Below are 16,111 nucleotides of genomic sequence, written 5' to 3'. Positions count from 1 at the left end.
AACAAAAACGCTTTTAAAAAGTCAAGTCTAGAGCAGGGGGAGCCCACTTTGCTTTAATTGCTTTGAAAAGGAAAAGAAAGCACTTTTTTTCATGCCCAGTATCCCTGTGCTTTGTAAAGAAGGTTACATATGGCAGTGAGGTCATTGCAACATTAGGGAATGCCTCTTACCATTTCTGTCAGTATGTCCTCTAGTGTGTCCCCTTCAATACACACACACAAGAATAATTTCTTTATCATGCTGCTTTTATAAGCAGCAGTATTGTTTTCACCCTGGAACTGTCCAGGCTGTGATATTTCTGGCCTCTGTGCTTAGCTGCTACCAGGGGTCTGACACTCAGCAGCCCAGCTGAGAGCTGGGAAGGAGCACTGTTAGCAGGAGATGCTCTGCCATCTATTGATACTCAGGCAGTGAGAGGGAACAGAAGGAGGAATGCCTGGTTCATGAACAGAGGGGAATGAATGGGACTGCAAGGTTTAAAAAAAACCACGGAGATACAAAAAGATCCATCATTGCTCATGGCAAAATTGATTGTGATTGAGAAAGACATCAATTTCCCTCCTTGTCTCTCATTATGTTTCTGTGCCACATAATGTTTATCTGGCTACTGAGATGACTATAGGCAGATATTGAGTCTTAAATTTTATGAATTCTGTTGATGACATCAGGGAGCAGGTTTGCAGACCCCCTCAGCACATGCAAATTGATAAAAAGGTAGCTGGAGTCATTCTTCAAAAATAAAAAGTTCAAAAGAAAAATAAGATTTTTCTGAAAAACCCACAACAAAATTTCATAAACTGTGTATTTGGAATTGGTGGTAGATGCCAATGTTTTTGTCTTTTGGATGTCTGTACCTTGGTCTTGCATGAGCAAACTTTGGATGGGTAAATTGTTATTACTTCACTCCCCTAGAATTACCAGATCCACGGAATTTTTTTCATTGCAAGTAACAGGTAACTGCTAATCTGCATTTCAAATGCTGCTCTGAAACAGTTGAGCTGAGAAATGTACGTGTTTTGAATTTTAAGAAAACTTAGAGTCATTTAAAGGGTTATTTAATTTATGTTATTTTTTGCCTTCAGCTGCTCCTCCTCAGATTACTCAGTTCCCAGAAGACAGAAAAGTCCGTGCAGGTGAATCAGTGGAATTGTTTGCCAAGGTGGTGGGAACAGCACCCATAACTTGCACCTGGATGAAATTCCGTAAGCAGGTAAATTGTTTTCTGGTTTCTTTCAACAATCACTGAAAAAGCTGAGCTGGAAAGGACCATCAATGACTATCTCCCATTTTTCCATCTCCCTTCCTGAGGAACTGGCAAAGTCCATCTTGTTCCTGCAGATGTTTTCCTCACCTCTACTGAACACATTTCATTGATGAAGATTTCACAACCTCCATCAGCAAATGATTGCAGTGTTTATATAGCCATGGGGTTAGAATTCTTTTCCTAATGCCAAATGTAATTCTTTCTTGCTACAGTTCAGACCTTTTGCTGCCTGTGCCCTCCTGTAACAAATGACAATTTCTTTGTGAAAAGTCTTAGACCATGAATTAAAGGATAAGTGATGGGAAAGATACAGATATCTGAAAAGTATCTATCACAGGGGACATTTCTCTCCTTTGAAAATGATCCCTTCTTTGTTGATGATGGGTCTAAAGTTATGTCAGAGGGGCAAAATACCATATAAAAAACTTGAGTGAATTGTCTTGCAACACAAATGTCACCATACAGGGCACAACAAAAATCCATGCCATCAGTGCCCTCAGTCCTAGCTTTAAAGTTCCTAAAGAGCAGTGTCTAAAGACTTAGAGTTGCTTTAACAAAGCCATTTAAAATCACTTTAAATCAAACAACCCAATATGCAAGTTCAGACTGGAAGATGAAGTGTCACGTTAGGACAGAGCAAATATAAATATCTACTGTAGCTGCTGTTCTGTTTATTTCGTTCTGAACTTGTTATGCACTCTATAGAACACAAACAAAAACATCTCCTCCTAGAAGGAAGTTTAGACTCTAAATCCAGACATGTCAGCATTTAATTGAAAGAATTCAAAACAGTTTTTTAGTGCAAAGGGTATTCCAGAGTCTGTCCTTGCTAACTCCAAATAACCTCTTACTTTAGGGGAAAGGGTGGGTTTTTTCCTGAACTCTTATATTTCCTTAAATTTCTTTAGCTTCGAGACTGGAGTTAACCACTGCTTTCCATAAAAAATAGGTCTCAAAAGCTTCAGTGACATTCAGTGTTTGATTTTGCTAAGCTCTGTCTTGACATTTAGGTAAAATGTACCCCTCAAAACTGAGTTTCTAGTTTGTGGAGAATTCTGAGTTCATTGTTGAATACAGCAATCCTATTTACCTAGATTTTAAGGCCTTTTTTATATGCACAATCTATGTGATAATGGCAGTTAATATGTGATAATTAGCAGCTCCTAATGCCCATATCAGATCCATAACCTGTGCTTCATAATATTTTTCTCCTTTGTAAAATGCTATTTTTACCATCTTTATACTTTCTTCTTTAGCTATCCACTAGGAGACAAGTGAAATATTGCAAAATCATAAATTAAAATGACCAAAAAAAATCTAAATTATTCATTCTGGTGAATGAGGTACAAAAGGAAAAAAAAAGTTCAGGAAGGTTACCAGACACTTGTAGGAAGACAAGTGAGGGCAGCAGTCTCTCAGTTATTAATGTAAAAGGGGAGCCACTTACTGTGTCCTGTGCTGCACCATAATTTTGCTTTATTTTTCACTTACACTTCACCACATACTGTTTTACACTTGGATTTCTTGCTTTTCTATAACTGTGGTTGATTTCAACTCTGTTCCATTCCCAGTCCTAAAAGTAAAAACCAGCCAAGTGTTTTGACAGTTTACTGGGAGTTATTTGTAGTTTTTATTTGAGCTGATCCAGCAAGTGGTGAGCTGTGATTTCAGCCCTGCTGCTGTTTGCTGCAGCTTCCTCTCCGTGGCTCTTCCTCCCATTCCCTCAGGTGCAGGAGAGCCACAGTGGCCTCTCTCAGTGGCCTCTCTATCTCTTTTGGATATTCCAAAAGAGTTCCTCTAGCTTGTAGAAAGGGCATGTCATGAATCTGTGGCCCATACTGTTGTAGGCCATGGCAATGCAGTGGAGGGGTTCTGGAACTGTGCTGAGCTGAAGAGGGGACAGCCTTGGAAAGCCTCTTCATCAGCTGAGTCCATCACTGAGCACTGCCAGCTGTTGAAACTTCTCAGCTACAACCAGTGACTTTATTTCAGGATCCCAAAGATCCAACCCATGTTCCCCACAACCACTGCAAACCACTGAGCATCCTTTCAGGGCTGTCTCTGCATCCTTTCAGGGCTATATTTGCATCCTTTCAGTGCTATCTCTGCATCCTTTCAGGGCTGTCTCTGCATCCTTTCAGGGCTATATTTGCATCCTTTCAGTGCTATCTCTGCATCCTTTCAAGGGTTTCTCTGCATCCCTTCAGGGCTTTCTCTGTATCCTTTTGGGGCTTTCTCTGAATAATGCAGATCTAGTTCTACTATCACCCCTTGACTAATTTTAATGAAGCAAAATATAAAGACAGTTTAGAATCTCAGAAGTATGTTGGCAGGGTAGAACAACTTTCAGTAGAGTTTAACCCTACATAATCCCATTTGCTAACTTTTTATTTGAGTTATTGTAGGAAAATCTTTCCAAAGTTACTTTTGGGCAGATAGCCGTGCATGTGTTTTGTCTCAGTTGAGGAAAGAGCAGGGAAAGTCCTGTTCTTAAACTTTTGATTTCTTCTTCTCTGAATATATGGGACAAGATAAGGCAAACTAAATAGCCTTCATTTTTAATTAAATTCTGAGAATGGCTTGGAAGAGTCACTTATCTAAGAAGGAAGTGGTGGGAGGAAGAAGGGCATTGACATTTTGTTGTCTGTTTCATAAGAACACAGTGTACAGCTTCTGTAATTGCAGTGTAGCATTATGAGGTTTTTAAAGAACTGTCATGTCTCAAGCTAATGCTGATTAAAATCTAAGTCACCTTGGCCATTTATGCTATGATAGCTCTGTTTCAATTAAAAACCAGTTTATAATATGCCTGTGGTATTCAGCAGAGATTTAGATTTTTCCTTCTCCAGAAAATTAAAATGCTATGGGAAAGCTCAATATGCTCTTTGAATGTCTCTCTGTACAGCTGTAGTGTTGTATCTCCATTTCACACAACATTGTCTTCAGCTGTTCAAACCCAAGAAACCATTACCCTGCTTTGTGTGGAAGTACAGAATAAAAACTAGAGGGCAGAAGTCCCAGCTGTGGATGGTCTGCACATTGGGCCTCTGAGGGTGATGGCAAATGAACAAAGGCTAAACCCTTGTTCCACTGTGGTTTCTCTAAGATATGTGAGACCAAACTTTGCTCTTTTGACAATTGCACAGTTTGCACTTTCAGCCTGTCAAAGAGAAGTTAAAAAGTGACACTCTGGTTCCTTAGTGAGGTTCCAGCAACACCAGTGCTCCCTGTGGCCTTTGCAGGACTGGAGCCCTTATACTGTTCCACTGCATTTCTAGATGATTTGTGTTTATTACACAGTTTACCAGCTGCACATATTCACTTCTGTAATAGAGTTATCTGCAGGTAACACTCATATGATAACACTGTATTTTGCTTTGACCTCTTTCAGATACAAAGAAATCTATCACATAATTTTTCTTTTAATTTGGCAGATTCAAGAAAATGAATATATTAAAATTGAGAATGCTGAAAACAGCAGCAAGCTAACAATATCATCAACAAAGCAGGAACACTGTGGATGTTACACTCTAGTTGTAGAGAACAAACTTGGCAGCAGACAAGCACAAGTCAACCTTACAGTTGTTGGTAAGTCCAAATTAATATTTTATTGATATTCATCAGACATCAGTCTACATTTTCATTTTATATTATGATATGCAACAGGTTAAATAAAATAATCAGTTAAATTAAGAAGACTGAAATAAAACCTAGTACTTCAAAAAATGGACAGTGACATTGTAGTAAGGACTATAAGTAAGATCAGTAGGGCCATACTGTGTTTATTTGGAAAAATTCCTAATTCCATGGTGATGAAAGTATAAAATAGGTAAAATAGCTCATACTTAAAAAGGAATCCCCCCACAAGATAAAAACAGCTCATGGCTCCATTTTAAATTCCTACCATGGTCTATTGTTTCACAGGGACAGAAAGCAGTGAATAAAGACAGTCTGTTTTAAATATTTTGGAACCCTTCATCTGTGGACTTTTACACAGATATTTTAAAGCTTGAAGATATTTTAAAGCTTAAAGGTTACACTCCCAGGTCATCAGGTTTGTTGTAGCAGACTGTGGACAGCTGCACAGACTGCAGACTGGCAGACAGTTGCAGTTTATTTACAGGTAAAACTGCAGCATAGTGAGGATCAGCCAAAATCTAGATCTGTGGCATCTGGCTCTGGAAGGGCTAATTGAACCCACATTGATAGGGATGCTTCAGGGAAATCCAGGGAAGTTCTGCAAGCCAAGATGTGATTTGGCTAAAACATTAGTCTGTGGGATGGGTCTGCTTCTGTGCTCGGTTGCCTGCAGAGGGATATCACATAAGGTGGTGCCCTGACAGCCACGAGGGTGTGAGCAAGGCAAGAAATGTGGGTCTAAGGACATAGATTAATGTCTGACTCCAATGAAACCAATGGCAAAATACCTTTAACCCAAATTGGACTGGAGATTCATTCCAGCCATCCAGTGAATACCATATGAGGTTAATGAGTACGGTCACACTTTCAGGTGCAATATCCACTGAAGCAGACTGAATGTGACTCAGTTGCTTGTTGCACTACATATTGTCAATAGAGGCTTCCTGATTATTTAAATTAACTCCTTTAATCCAGCTAAAAGATAACTGGATGAATGAATATAAATATCAAGTGGATTCCAGCAACATGCCAAAGAATTCAAGAACAGAAGAAAATAGAGTCAGTATTTTTCCCATGATGCATAGATAAATTGTACTACCCCTTCCAACAGTGGCTTGTACAAGTCAGAAGTACAGCTAGGTTAAAAATGAACACCACTGGTCCTTGAATAAACACATATACTGCTCTGGGTATAGGTTTTGGCCTCAAAACCCAACACAGCTGATTAGCAGCTGGAAGAATGGCAGGAGATTAATTGCTCTTTACATTTCCCTCCTTTTCATTCTTTCCTAGGCAACTGCTGCAGGCAACTAATTCTAGCAGGTTATTGGACAAGATGGATTTTTTTTAGCTGCACAAGGCCGACAATTCCTATTATCTTGTTACTGTGTGAGCCTTGACTCATTATTATATAAGTCACTGGTTTATATCCTTTGGAGTTAATTGGTTTGAAAGTCTTTGAATTCTATAACCTTATAAAGCTACATCTCAGCCTCCTGCTTTGCTCTTGCCTAAGAAATGTGGCAGAGAACCGTGGGATTCCCAGAGATGCTTTTGGGAGAGTTGGGTGAAGAATCCTTACAACGTGCAGGAGTTTGCCATGTGTTTTGGCTGATGACAAGCTCTCTGTTTCCAGCTAAAAAGAATAAATTCCATCTTGTAAAATTGCCAAGCTCTTCAGTGAGACATCTCGCTGATGTCAGCACTGCTGAAGGCGTGACAAGGCCTCCTAGCTTGCTGCACATGCATTTTAAGGCCAGATTCTTCCATCTGGGCACTCAAAAATGTGGGGAAAGGGAGCAAAAATGTCTTCCTTATAGGAAGGGAGTTATAATCTCACTATGAGATAAAATCCTTCACACTGTTTGCACCTTTAAAAGCGTCCAATGTTCACTGAAGTCAGAAGGTATTTTTCTCTAAAGCCTGTCAGTCAAAATAGGGAAGCTGTGCTTCTCTGAATATGCAAAACCTGGCACTTCTGAGTCTACCAAAGCTCATCCTTAGTCCTAAATTCCTGCCTGTCCATTCTCTCTGCACCATCCCATGTACTGGGAAGAAACTTGCTCTCCTTGCCCTGACCCCACTTTCATAACAAGCATTGGTGGAGAAAGTCCTGGTGCTCCAGATCAGCTCTGTTTGCCTCAGCCCATTTTAATAAGGCTCTAAATCCAGTGTGAGCTGCCTCCCTGTAAGTTTACTGAGAAAAGGCACATCCATGTGTGTGTGCTCAAAACACTGCTGCCTGACCACACTGCACAACTGAGCCTTGAATGTGTTGAAACTGCAAATACAGAACATTTGCTTTCTGGAGGAGCGTGCCTGAGCAGACCCAGAGCTGCATTTCTCAAAGGGCTAGCTAACAGCCTTGGCTCTTCTGAAATTTAGCAAATCAAAGACATTTGTTAAAATATAAAATGAAAGTAATATGGAAATAAAGATGCATTTATTTTGTTATTATTGCCTCTTTAATATTAATAATTATTACCTCTTTTAATTTATTATTACCTCTTACAACCATGTAGGTTTCAAAGGTTTCATGCTGATGGGCAAGTTTATTATGTGAAAGACTCCAATAAACATTTCTCAAATTAAATTTGGACTGTAGCACATGTCAAGGAGCAGGTTACCCAGCAAAGTTGTGCAGTCTCCATCCCTGGAGGTATTCAAGTTGAGAGTGGATAAGCATCTGAAAAATCTGGTCTGACCTTATAGCTGATCCTGCTTTGAACAGAAGGTCTAAAGACCTTCCTAAGGATATTTAAGACCATCCTGGATCTTGGTTTTATACTTGCAGTTGTCAAAGACCTTTCTTCACAAAAAAAAACCCACATTATTGACTTAACCTCCAATCAGAGGACAAAGGATTGAGCTTATCTGCCAGGGTTCAAATCAAAAATGATCCTGCTATGATTTAAACTCTGAATCCTAGATTGCAAACTCTATCTGAGTACAATTTGTAGAAATTATTTTTAATAATGACATTTAGGGATACCCTAAATAAAGATACCCTGCATTCCTTTGAATTTATCTCCCAAAGTCTTAAATTTTAACTGTCAGTCTCAGGCCTTAACTACAGTCTGAATTGAACTGAACAAGGGTTCTGACACCTAAAGCATTTAAATAATTTATGATTGATGCTGTTTGGGTCATGGGAAAGGATGCTCTTGAAAGAAGGGCCCAACTTCATTCTAAAGGGTTTTATTTCCTTTAATGAATATCAGTGAACAAAATGTCCATTACACTCAGCCTCCATTGTGAGCTGCGTGCAGTCCACACAGCAAATGCACTGACACATAAACAAGTTAGAGGAGACTTTTTAAATAATGGTGTGCTGCAGAGCACAGAGCCCTCAGCCACAAGGACTGAGCCTTGTGATTCACTTTGTACAGGCACTAATAATATTGGGAGGCCTGCAAGTCTGTGAGACATCCAAGTTAAGCAGCATCTTCTTTTAAAGGGTTGACTGGTCCCAGAATGTCCATGTTGAGCTCTTCTCTATTGTTATGATCAGCTCTCTTAAATAAGCAATTTCCTTAGCTGACTGATCTCTCTAGGGAGATTTTGTAACATGTTTCTGCTCCAAAATCAAAACAGCCTGATGTGAGATTGAGCTAATGATTTATAGCAGACAGGGTGTCAGATGGAAGTAGACTTCTGTTGCCAAAGCTGTTAAATGAGCCAACGATGAGCTTAGTGTAAAATATGCCTGATTTAGGCAAGGTAGAGCCCTCAGTTTACAGTGACAGCAAGGAATATTAATTTCTTTTGTGCCATTTATTGGATTTATTTGATATACTTATCAAAATTATGATTCTGAACATTTAGCTGTGTGACAGTCCCAGGTCTGTATCCACCTTTGAAAAAGAAACTTGGTTTTCCTACTGGCTAAAGCTGTGTACTATGGCAGAGGCCAAAGGATAACACAGAATTCAACAAGGGTGTCTGGCACTAGAGAAATAATCTGTTCTGCAGCTATGTCACAAACTTGCCACATGCTTTTGGGCTTATTGCTTCATGTTTCCATGCCTACTATTGAGGGGCTTTTTGATGATCAGTGTTAAGTGAATATTTGAATATTAGTGCTGTCTTTTATTTTTTTTTTTAAGACAGAAGTAGAAACACACGTACTGCATAACTGGGGGCTGATTTTGCCCAACCTTGTTTGTCTTTTATCAATCCTTTGGGATTTTTACTGTTCCTGATGTGGTATTTTGTGTGTATATATGTATATCTATTTATGTATATGTACATAACTGGGGGCTCATTTTGCCCAACCTTGTTTGTCTTTTATCAATCCTTTGGGATTTTTACTGTTCCTGATGTGGTATTTTGTGTGTATATATGTATATCTATATATGTATACGTATTGTACACACACACACACACACACACACACACATGTCATGGTGATTAGTAAGCTCTGTGGTAGATACATGCAAAAGAGAAAGAGCAATGTCATTAGACCCTGAGAGGCCTAAAGTTAAAAGTTATGGTGTTTTTATTACTCTCAGCGTTGGTGCATGTACTGTGATTTGCAGCCTTCTCTGCTGTTGAAAAGTCATAAACCAAGTACTCAAGGACATACATATACATATATACACACACAGGCATGCAAGTAGTATACCTTGAAAGGCATGCAAGTAGTATACCTTGAATTCACTAATACCTGCTCCTCTGCTCCATTCCATACTTGACTTGGGATGGAGAAGTTACTTTTCCTGAGGAAGGTGTTACTTCTCTGCCTTTAGCAGAATCTGTGAGAGCCCAGTCTTTCCAAGCACAAATGAAAAAATACAAGTCTACTTGAGAGTAAGGTCTGATCATTACTAACTCCAACAGTCATTTAATGTAATGGTAGGATTATTAATTGCTGCTATGAACAGCTTGGTTCTGCTTCCACAAGTCACATATACGCAAGCTATATTAGCATTTGTTTTCTCCCCCGAAACTCTGTTACAAGGAAATGTGGTAGCAAAACCAGCAGTGCACAGTGACCCTTTCAGCACTGTGAATGCATTGTGGGAGATCCTGAGAAATCTGGCTCAGTACTCACCACTCAGACAGAGAGGACCCAGTGGTCAGGGTTCTGTGCTCCCTCTCTGGAAAAGTTAAGTGCAGACATCTGGGAAGCAGACAGTGAAGCGAGACATCCATAGACATTTTGACACTGAATATTGCAGCTCAGAAGTGCAAATATGAATGATTCTGAAGTTCTTTTTTTGAAAAACATCAGATTTTATCTTGCAGTATCCATGTGATTCCCTGTTTACAGTCAGGTCAAGAATGCAGTGAATTTCCTAAGAATATGTGGGTGGACTCGCTCTGTAACCTTCAACCTTTCAAATTCCTCTGGATTGCTGGAGTATTTTTGTCACTGGTTTTATGGTTAAAGGGCAACTACACTGGTGGTTGAGATGTCTTATGTTGCTGCTGTTGTAGTTCAAGAGTATAGTAACCTCCACTGTCAGCTCCCCACTAATGCATAGTAGCTCTCCAGCTGTACCAAAACTAAATTTTCAGAGAAAGACAAAAATGTGTAGAGGAAAACCAGCTTACTCTGCTCTGTGCATCAGTGTTGCCACACTAATCCAAGTTGGCCTTGGATGGCCATGTAGTTTCAATGTCATTTCTGTTAGGAGAAGTTTCAGTACAGCTCCATGCATAGTTGCTTTTTCCTCATGCTTTTGTTTTGAGGAAGAAAATAAATATATTGACAATTGCAACAATATTCCTGTATTTTACCTAGTTACTCAAAAATTATTAATCACAAATCCTGCATGCAAATATGGGGTTCCTAAGACCCAAACTCACTCCAGTGGAGACTAATCCACTGATAGTCCTACTAGGGAAACTCCTAAAATTTATTCTGCCTTTCAGCGGGCACATTTGGGAGCTCTAATTCAATCAGTTATCAAAGCAGATACCTAACGTGAGGCACATGAGTAATCCGAACAGCTTGTTGATTCAGGCTCGGCAGCAGATGGTTTAGAAAAAGGCTCCTGAGAATGCATTATATATTTGTTTGTTCCATTAGGCCTGTGGCAGAAGGAGATGTTCTTGTGCTGAGGGCATTTGCGTGGGAGTGCTGAGCTCTGGTTTCGTTCCCAGCTCCATTCTCCTGTGTGTGTCCTTGGGCAAGGTCATTTTACACTTCCCTGCCTCAGCTACCCCAAGAGCACAAAGTGATGCTCTGGGCCACCAGTATTTGTGAGCTACTTTATCCACAAGTCTCAAAAGGGCAGCTTTTAAATAACTTCATTTTCTGTCAGAGTGGTCAGGAGGAGCAATCTGGTGAGAGTATTCTGCAGTGCATTTTACAGGGGAGGTGTAAATTTCAAACTCTGGACTAACAAATCTTTACCATGGGGTCCTTGCCTCTGCTGTTTTTTAGGAGAAAACTCACGTTCATTTCAGTTTCTCTTGAGCTGTTTTGCAAGAAAATGCAGGCATTCTTTAATTTAACTTTATTCTAAACCTGTGGTACACTAACGTGCAGGGTGTATGGTTAAGGGGTAATATCTCTACTTGTAGCACTCCTCTCTCTTGGAAAAAGAGCTGCAGGGCATAGTTTTCCAAGCACAGCAGCGAGGTCTGCCGTGACCCCGAGCCCTGTCAGCAATAGTGCCGAGTTCAGTTATGACCTTTTATGGTTTCGCTTTTCTCCTGCTGATGGATTTCAAATGAAAGCTTTGCCAGTGCTGTCGGCATGGACAGTGTTCAACTGGCTTTTGCAGCATATTAAATACCTTCCCTGGCTAAACAGCTTGTTCAATGGAATTAAATTGTTTCTTTCTGTCTGTTCTTTATCTGGCAGACAAATATCACAATAGCTAATAATAGTATTATACAGTAATATGATAACTGGATTTAGAAAGAAAACAAACCAATTTCGAGAACAGATAAAGAAAACTACTTCAGAGACATTGCTTCAGTGCTGTCTCTGCTCATAAAAGAAAGGGAAGAAAGACTTTTCAGAGGCTGTGGTTATACTGTTCTCAGTTTTCAGAGGCTTTCTGCTGGAACAGTGTCTCTGCTTAAGAGCCAGGGCCGTGTGAGCTCTTAATGCACAGCAAACTCCATTGCCTTGCCTTGGCTCAGCCTGACCCTCACAGCAAGTAGCAGAACAATTTCCATTTCCCTGCACTCAGATAAGGAGATTGCTGCCTTTTTTGGTCTCTTGGAATGGTTCTTGTGTTCTGAGGGCTCTGTAAACTGAGCCATGTGGAGAAGGCAGTGAGGTCTAGATAGCAGAGTCTCCTGTCACGTGGGTGTCCTGCACGAGCTGTGGGTTTGCCTCCACTGCAGAAAGTCCCTTTGCTTATGCAAAGGAATTTTCACAGAAACACGGAATATTCTGATTTGGAAGGGACCCACAAGGATCATCGAGTCCAACCCTGAAGTGAATGGCCTGTCCAGGGACTGAACCCACAACCGTGGTGTTATTAGCAACATGCTCTAACCAATACACCACTGCAGAAAAGGCAATCACATCAAGTCACATTTGTCTGATAAACAACAATGATTTAAAGGCCAAGCATGCTTATGTTTTATGTTTCTCAGAGTGCACAAATACAAATTAATTAAAGTTTACTTCAGGCTGTATATCAAAACCTGTTTACCAAAATATTTCTGAGAATTTATCTGAGGAAGGAGTGCAGCTGAATTCAGTTTGAGAGTAAATAACAAGTGTGTGTTTTACTGCTGGTATGGTCTTAAAAGTGGCTTAAACATTTCATGTGGGGCCAACTCATCACATTATCATTTGTCCTAAGGAATACATGCCACAAAGAATAAACTGGAATCTGACCTCATTGCTTTTGGGGTAGTGGTAATTTACACCTCCCCTTGTTGAGAAGCAGGGAGTTTTAATCTGTGTCTCATTTGCTGGAACACAAAGGGCTAAAAAGCTCCTTCATATCACCTCCAGTCTCCTCTTACTTGTCTCTGCTTGGCTTATGGCTCACAGCACACAGGAGTCACTCCTGCTACTTCCTCTGTTCAGCAACTCAATGCATCTCTGTGCTGCTCTGCAAACTGTCCCTGAGTCAGGTTTGAGGCCAAATTAGCTGCTCCTTTGCCTGCCACAAGGCCTTGGAAGCTAACTTGGGGCAACCCTACTCGTATTCCTAGAGAGATTTACATGCAAAGGCATTGAAGTTTGTAGGATTCTGACCAGGCTCAACAGGACTGTGTGGATGCAGCCAGTCTGACCATGATCATCTAGAATATCATCAGTCTTGATTTAAGGGTTATGTAAATGCTCAAAGTTAGCCAAGGCTGGAGTACCCCTAGTTTCATATGGTTGAGTTACCTTATGGCGGCTTTCTTTTGTTGCATGTAACAGTGAAATTGAAGTTAGAGCTCAATATTTTAAATCAGCTCCTTCTCCTACAGAAATGAGCACAAGTGCACTTTTGGATGCTCTGCCTTTGTTCTAGTTCACATATTGGATTGTAGCTAGGATTGTTCCAGAAGAGCAAAAACAAACTTGTGGCCCATTAAAACCAATGTAAAGCCCTCATAACATAAGCCTAAGTATAAAATATGATTGTGCATGTCAAAAACTGCACTTGACATGCAGTGGAATATTGGAGACAAGCAGCTCAGGGACATGAATGGTATAGTAAACACTAAAAGAGAAGAGAAAGAAAATAGAGAACTTGTGCTTGTCTTCCCCACTCCTTTTCAACTCATGGGATGTTTTTATTGGAAGCAGTTAATTGTGCTGATAGAGATTTCATATTCCAAAAGGGAATGTAATTTGGCAAAATATTCTAGCTTTCAATACAGACAGATGAATACAGGGTAACCTTTAAAATCGCCATAGAATAAACTATTGAGAAAGAAAACAGACACATGGAGAGACCATCTGCAGGTTCTTTGAATGTGCAGAGCTGTAGAACACCATCCAGTCTGATACCAAGTCATTTTTAAGCATGTTAAAATGGTACATATACATCTGTCATATTCAAAAAGAGCAAAGATTAGGCTTTCATTCCTGTTTAGGATCTCCCATAGCAGCTACTACAGTATTTATACACTGAACAGATCTGAAAGCAGCAGCACATGATAGACTTCAAACAGAAATGTGCATCTTTCTGGCTCAGAAAGAGTCCAGCCAAGGTTGCAGGTTTTTGTTTCTGCCTATCAAGAAAAATGCCTTGGGAATATAGAAATGTTCCAAGGGTAGCAGATACTAGTCTAAAGCCATGTGGCATTTCCTTTGCCACTGCTATCCCCTTGGCCATGAATTTTTTCTCTGCAGTGCTCACATACCTAAGCCTTGCTTCTGTAAACCATGCAGGCCAGAGGGACTCCAGTTGTCTAGGTGACTCATGGAAAGAGAGCTTACTGAGGGAACTGAGGCCTAGGAAACTGATAAATCATGCCCAGAGCTTCATTTGGAAGCAGAAGCGTGTTGAAAGTCAGCAATGAGAGAGTGTATTTTCATGTCCTGCACAGGAAGCAGGTACCATGCTCTGCAAATACTGAAACATAGAACACTTTCTCCTTATCAATTCATGCACAGCAGTAAAGCAACCTAACACTTTATTTTTAAAGCAACACATACATCCAGGTTTGGCTGTGTGCATAGCAGATGTCAAAGAATCTGCACTGCTTTGACAAACTTCAGCAGATGCCACTGTAAGGTGATGGACTACTGGCTTGGCCTTTCTTCAAAGTATTTTCCTCCTGCTGTCGGCAACTGCTCTGTTTTGTTTGGATTTAGGATAAATCAGCAAAGTTCTGTCTGCAATTTGAGATGATGCAGTGATGGTTACATTGAAGGAAAACAAGACATAGGGCTGAATATTCCACTCCTGTAAAGATTTTGAGAAGGACAGAGAATCATTCCCAGCAAGGTCTGCATAGATAACAAGTTGTAGTGAAAAGAAGATGCTGTTGCCACTGTCTGACTAAAATCATCCAATCCATGTGTGCCATGCCAGCAGCTCTCTGCAGGCTGCTATGGGTATGGTACAAACATGCTGATACTGCAAATGGTGTGGGCACTGAATCCTCACTTGCAGCTCCAGGGAGGCTGGGACAGGACCAGTATAGGGCAGAGGTCTCTGATGGCTGCTATGGGTATGGTACAAACATGCTGATACTGCAAATGGTGTGGGCACTGAATCCTCACTTCTTGCAGCTCCAGGGAGGCTGGGACAGGAGCAGGACAGGAGCAGTACAGGGCAGAGAGGTGCTGCTGTTTGGGCACCAGGAGATCAAGGCTCAGTTCTCAGCTTTGCAGAATCTCTCTTTCTAAGCTTAGACAAATCATGTAAGTCCTCTGTGATTCAGTTCATTACATATCTACTCTATAAATTCCTGCTTGCTAATAGCCCCTTCCATTCTACCAGAAAATGAGGTGAGTAAAATGTGACCACTAAGCAGGACAATAAGCTGTTCCAGAGGTTAAGGACATCTGGTCTCTGACATGTGTTTAACAAAACATGTGCTGTATAATGATGACTCCTAGTGGAACGGTGTTTTAAGTGTTGCCAAATTGAACAAAGACAATCTTGATTCTGGCAGTCACTTTTTCTTCCACCTGGGGGTTCTCATACTGAATGCAGTGGCGTACTCAGTGTCTACCTCCCTTCCTCCCTCTCAGTCTTTTCCCTCATACTTGAAAATTTCTATTTATATGTCTTCTAATATGTTTAAGTTGTAGAGGGAGATGGATTTTTCATCACAACTGAACTAGAGATTTTTTTCAGGGAATGAAAATTGGACAATGAAACTTGCACTCTTCCAAACAGTGAATTGATACTTAACTATCTTGATCAGATTAGACTGTCTTAATTTCCCTCTCCATGAGTTAAACCACAGGAGTCAGAGGAGAAGTTTCTCTGTCCAAGAACCAAAGGCATGTTTCTGACAAATTGTGGCTATTTCTGTCAGCTCGATAATTTTCCTAGGAATGATAATTTGAGTATAGAGGGATGTAGTCTGTCACAGTGAGGCTTTGATCAAAGCCTACAACAGCTTCCCCCAGCATTTGGATGTTTTTATTGCTGAGAAAGTGGCAGTATTTTTTGGCTGCTTTGTCAGCTCTGCCTTTCCTACAGAGAAGGTAATAATGCCCATTAGAAGCTTGAACAAGCAAAATGGGACAGGATTTTATCAGTCCATGTTCAGTGCAACCACTGCATCTCACACTTTCTTTTTGGTTTTCCTCTTCTCTCATTTATCCCATCCTTTGAT

At 40.4% G+C, this 16,111-nt stretch overlaps 1 protein-coding gene across 4 annotated transcripts in view; it reads left to right on the top strand.

The window, feature by feature from the left end:
* Positions 1-16,111, top strand: part of MYLK (myosin light chain kinase) — a 195,863-nt gene that overhangs the window by 148,678 nt on the left and 31,074 nt on the right. For all 4 annotated transcript variants that reach the window (XM_039702582.1, XM_039702591.1, XM_039702599.1 and 1 more), the window contains 2 exons: positions 1,083-1,210; positions 4,699-4,852. In XM_039702582.1, the coding sequence (XP_039558516.1) occupies positions 1,083-1,210; positions 4,699-4,852 (282 nt within the window). The remainder of the gene's footprint in view (positions 1-1,082; positions 1,211-4,698; positions 4,853-16,111) is intronic.

This window comes from Passer montanus, unplaced genomic scaffold, assembly GCF_014805655.1.
Source record: "Passer montanus isolate IOZ18808 unplaced genomic scaffold, ASM1480565v1 scaffold1, whole genome shotgun sequence".
Lineage (NCBI taxonomy): Eukaryota > Metazoa > Chordata > Aves > Passeriformes > Passeridae > Passer > Passer montanus.
Note: the sequence above shows the minus strand (reverse complement) of the source record. Positions and strands in the feature narration are given on the sequence as shown.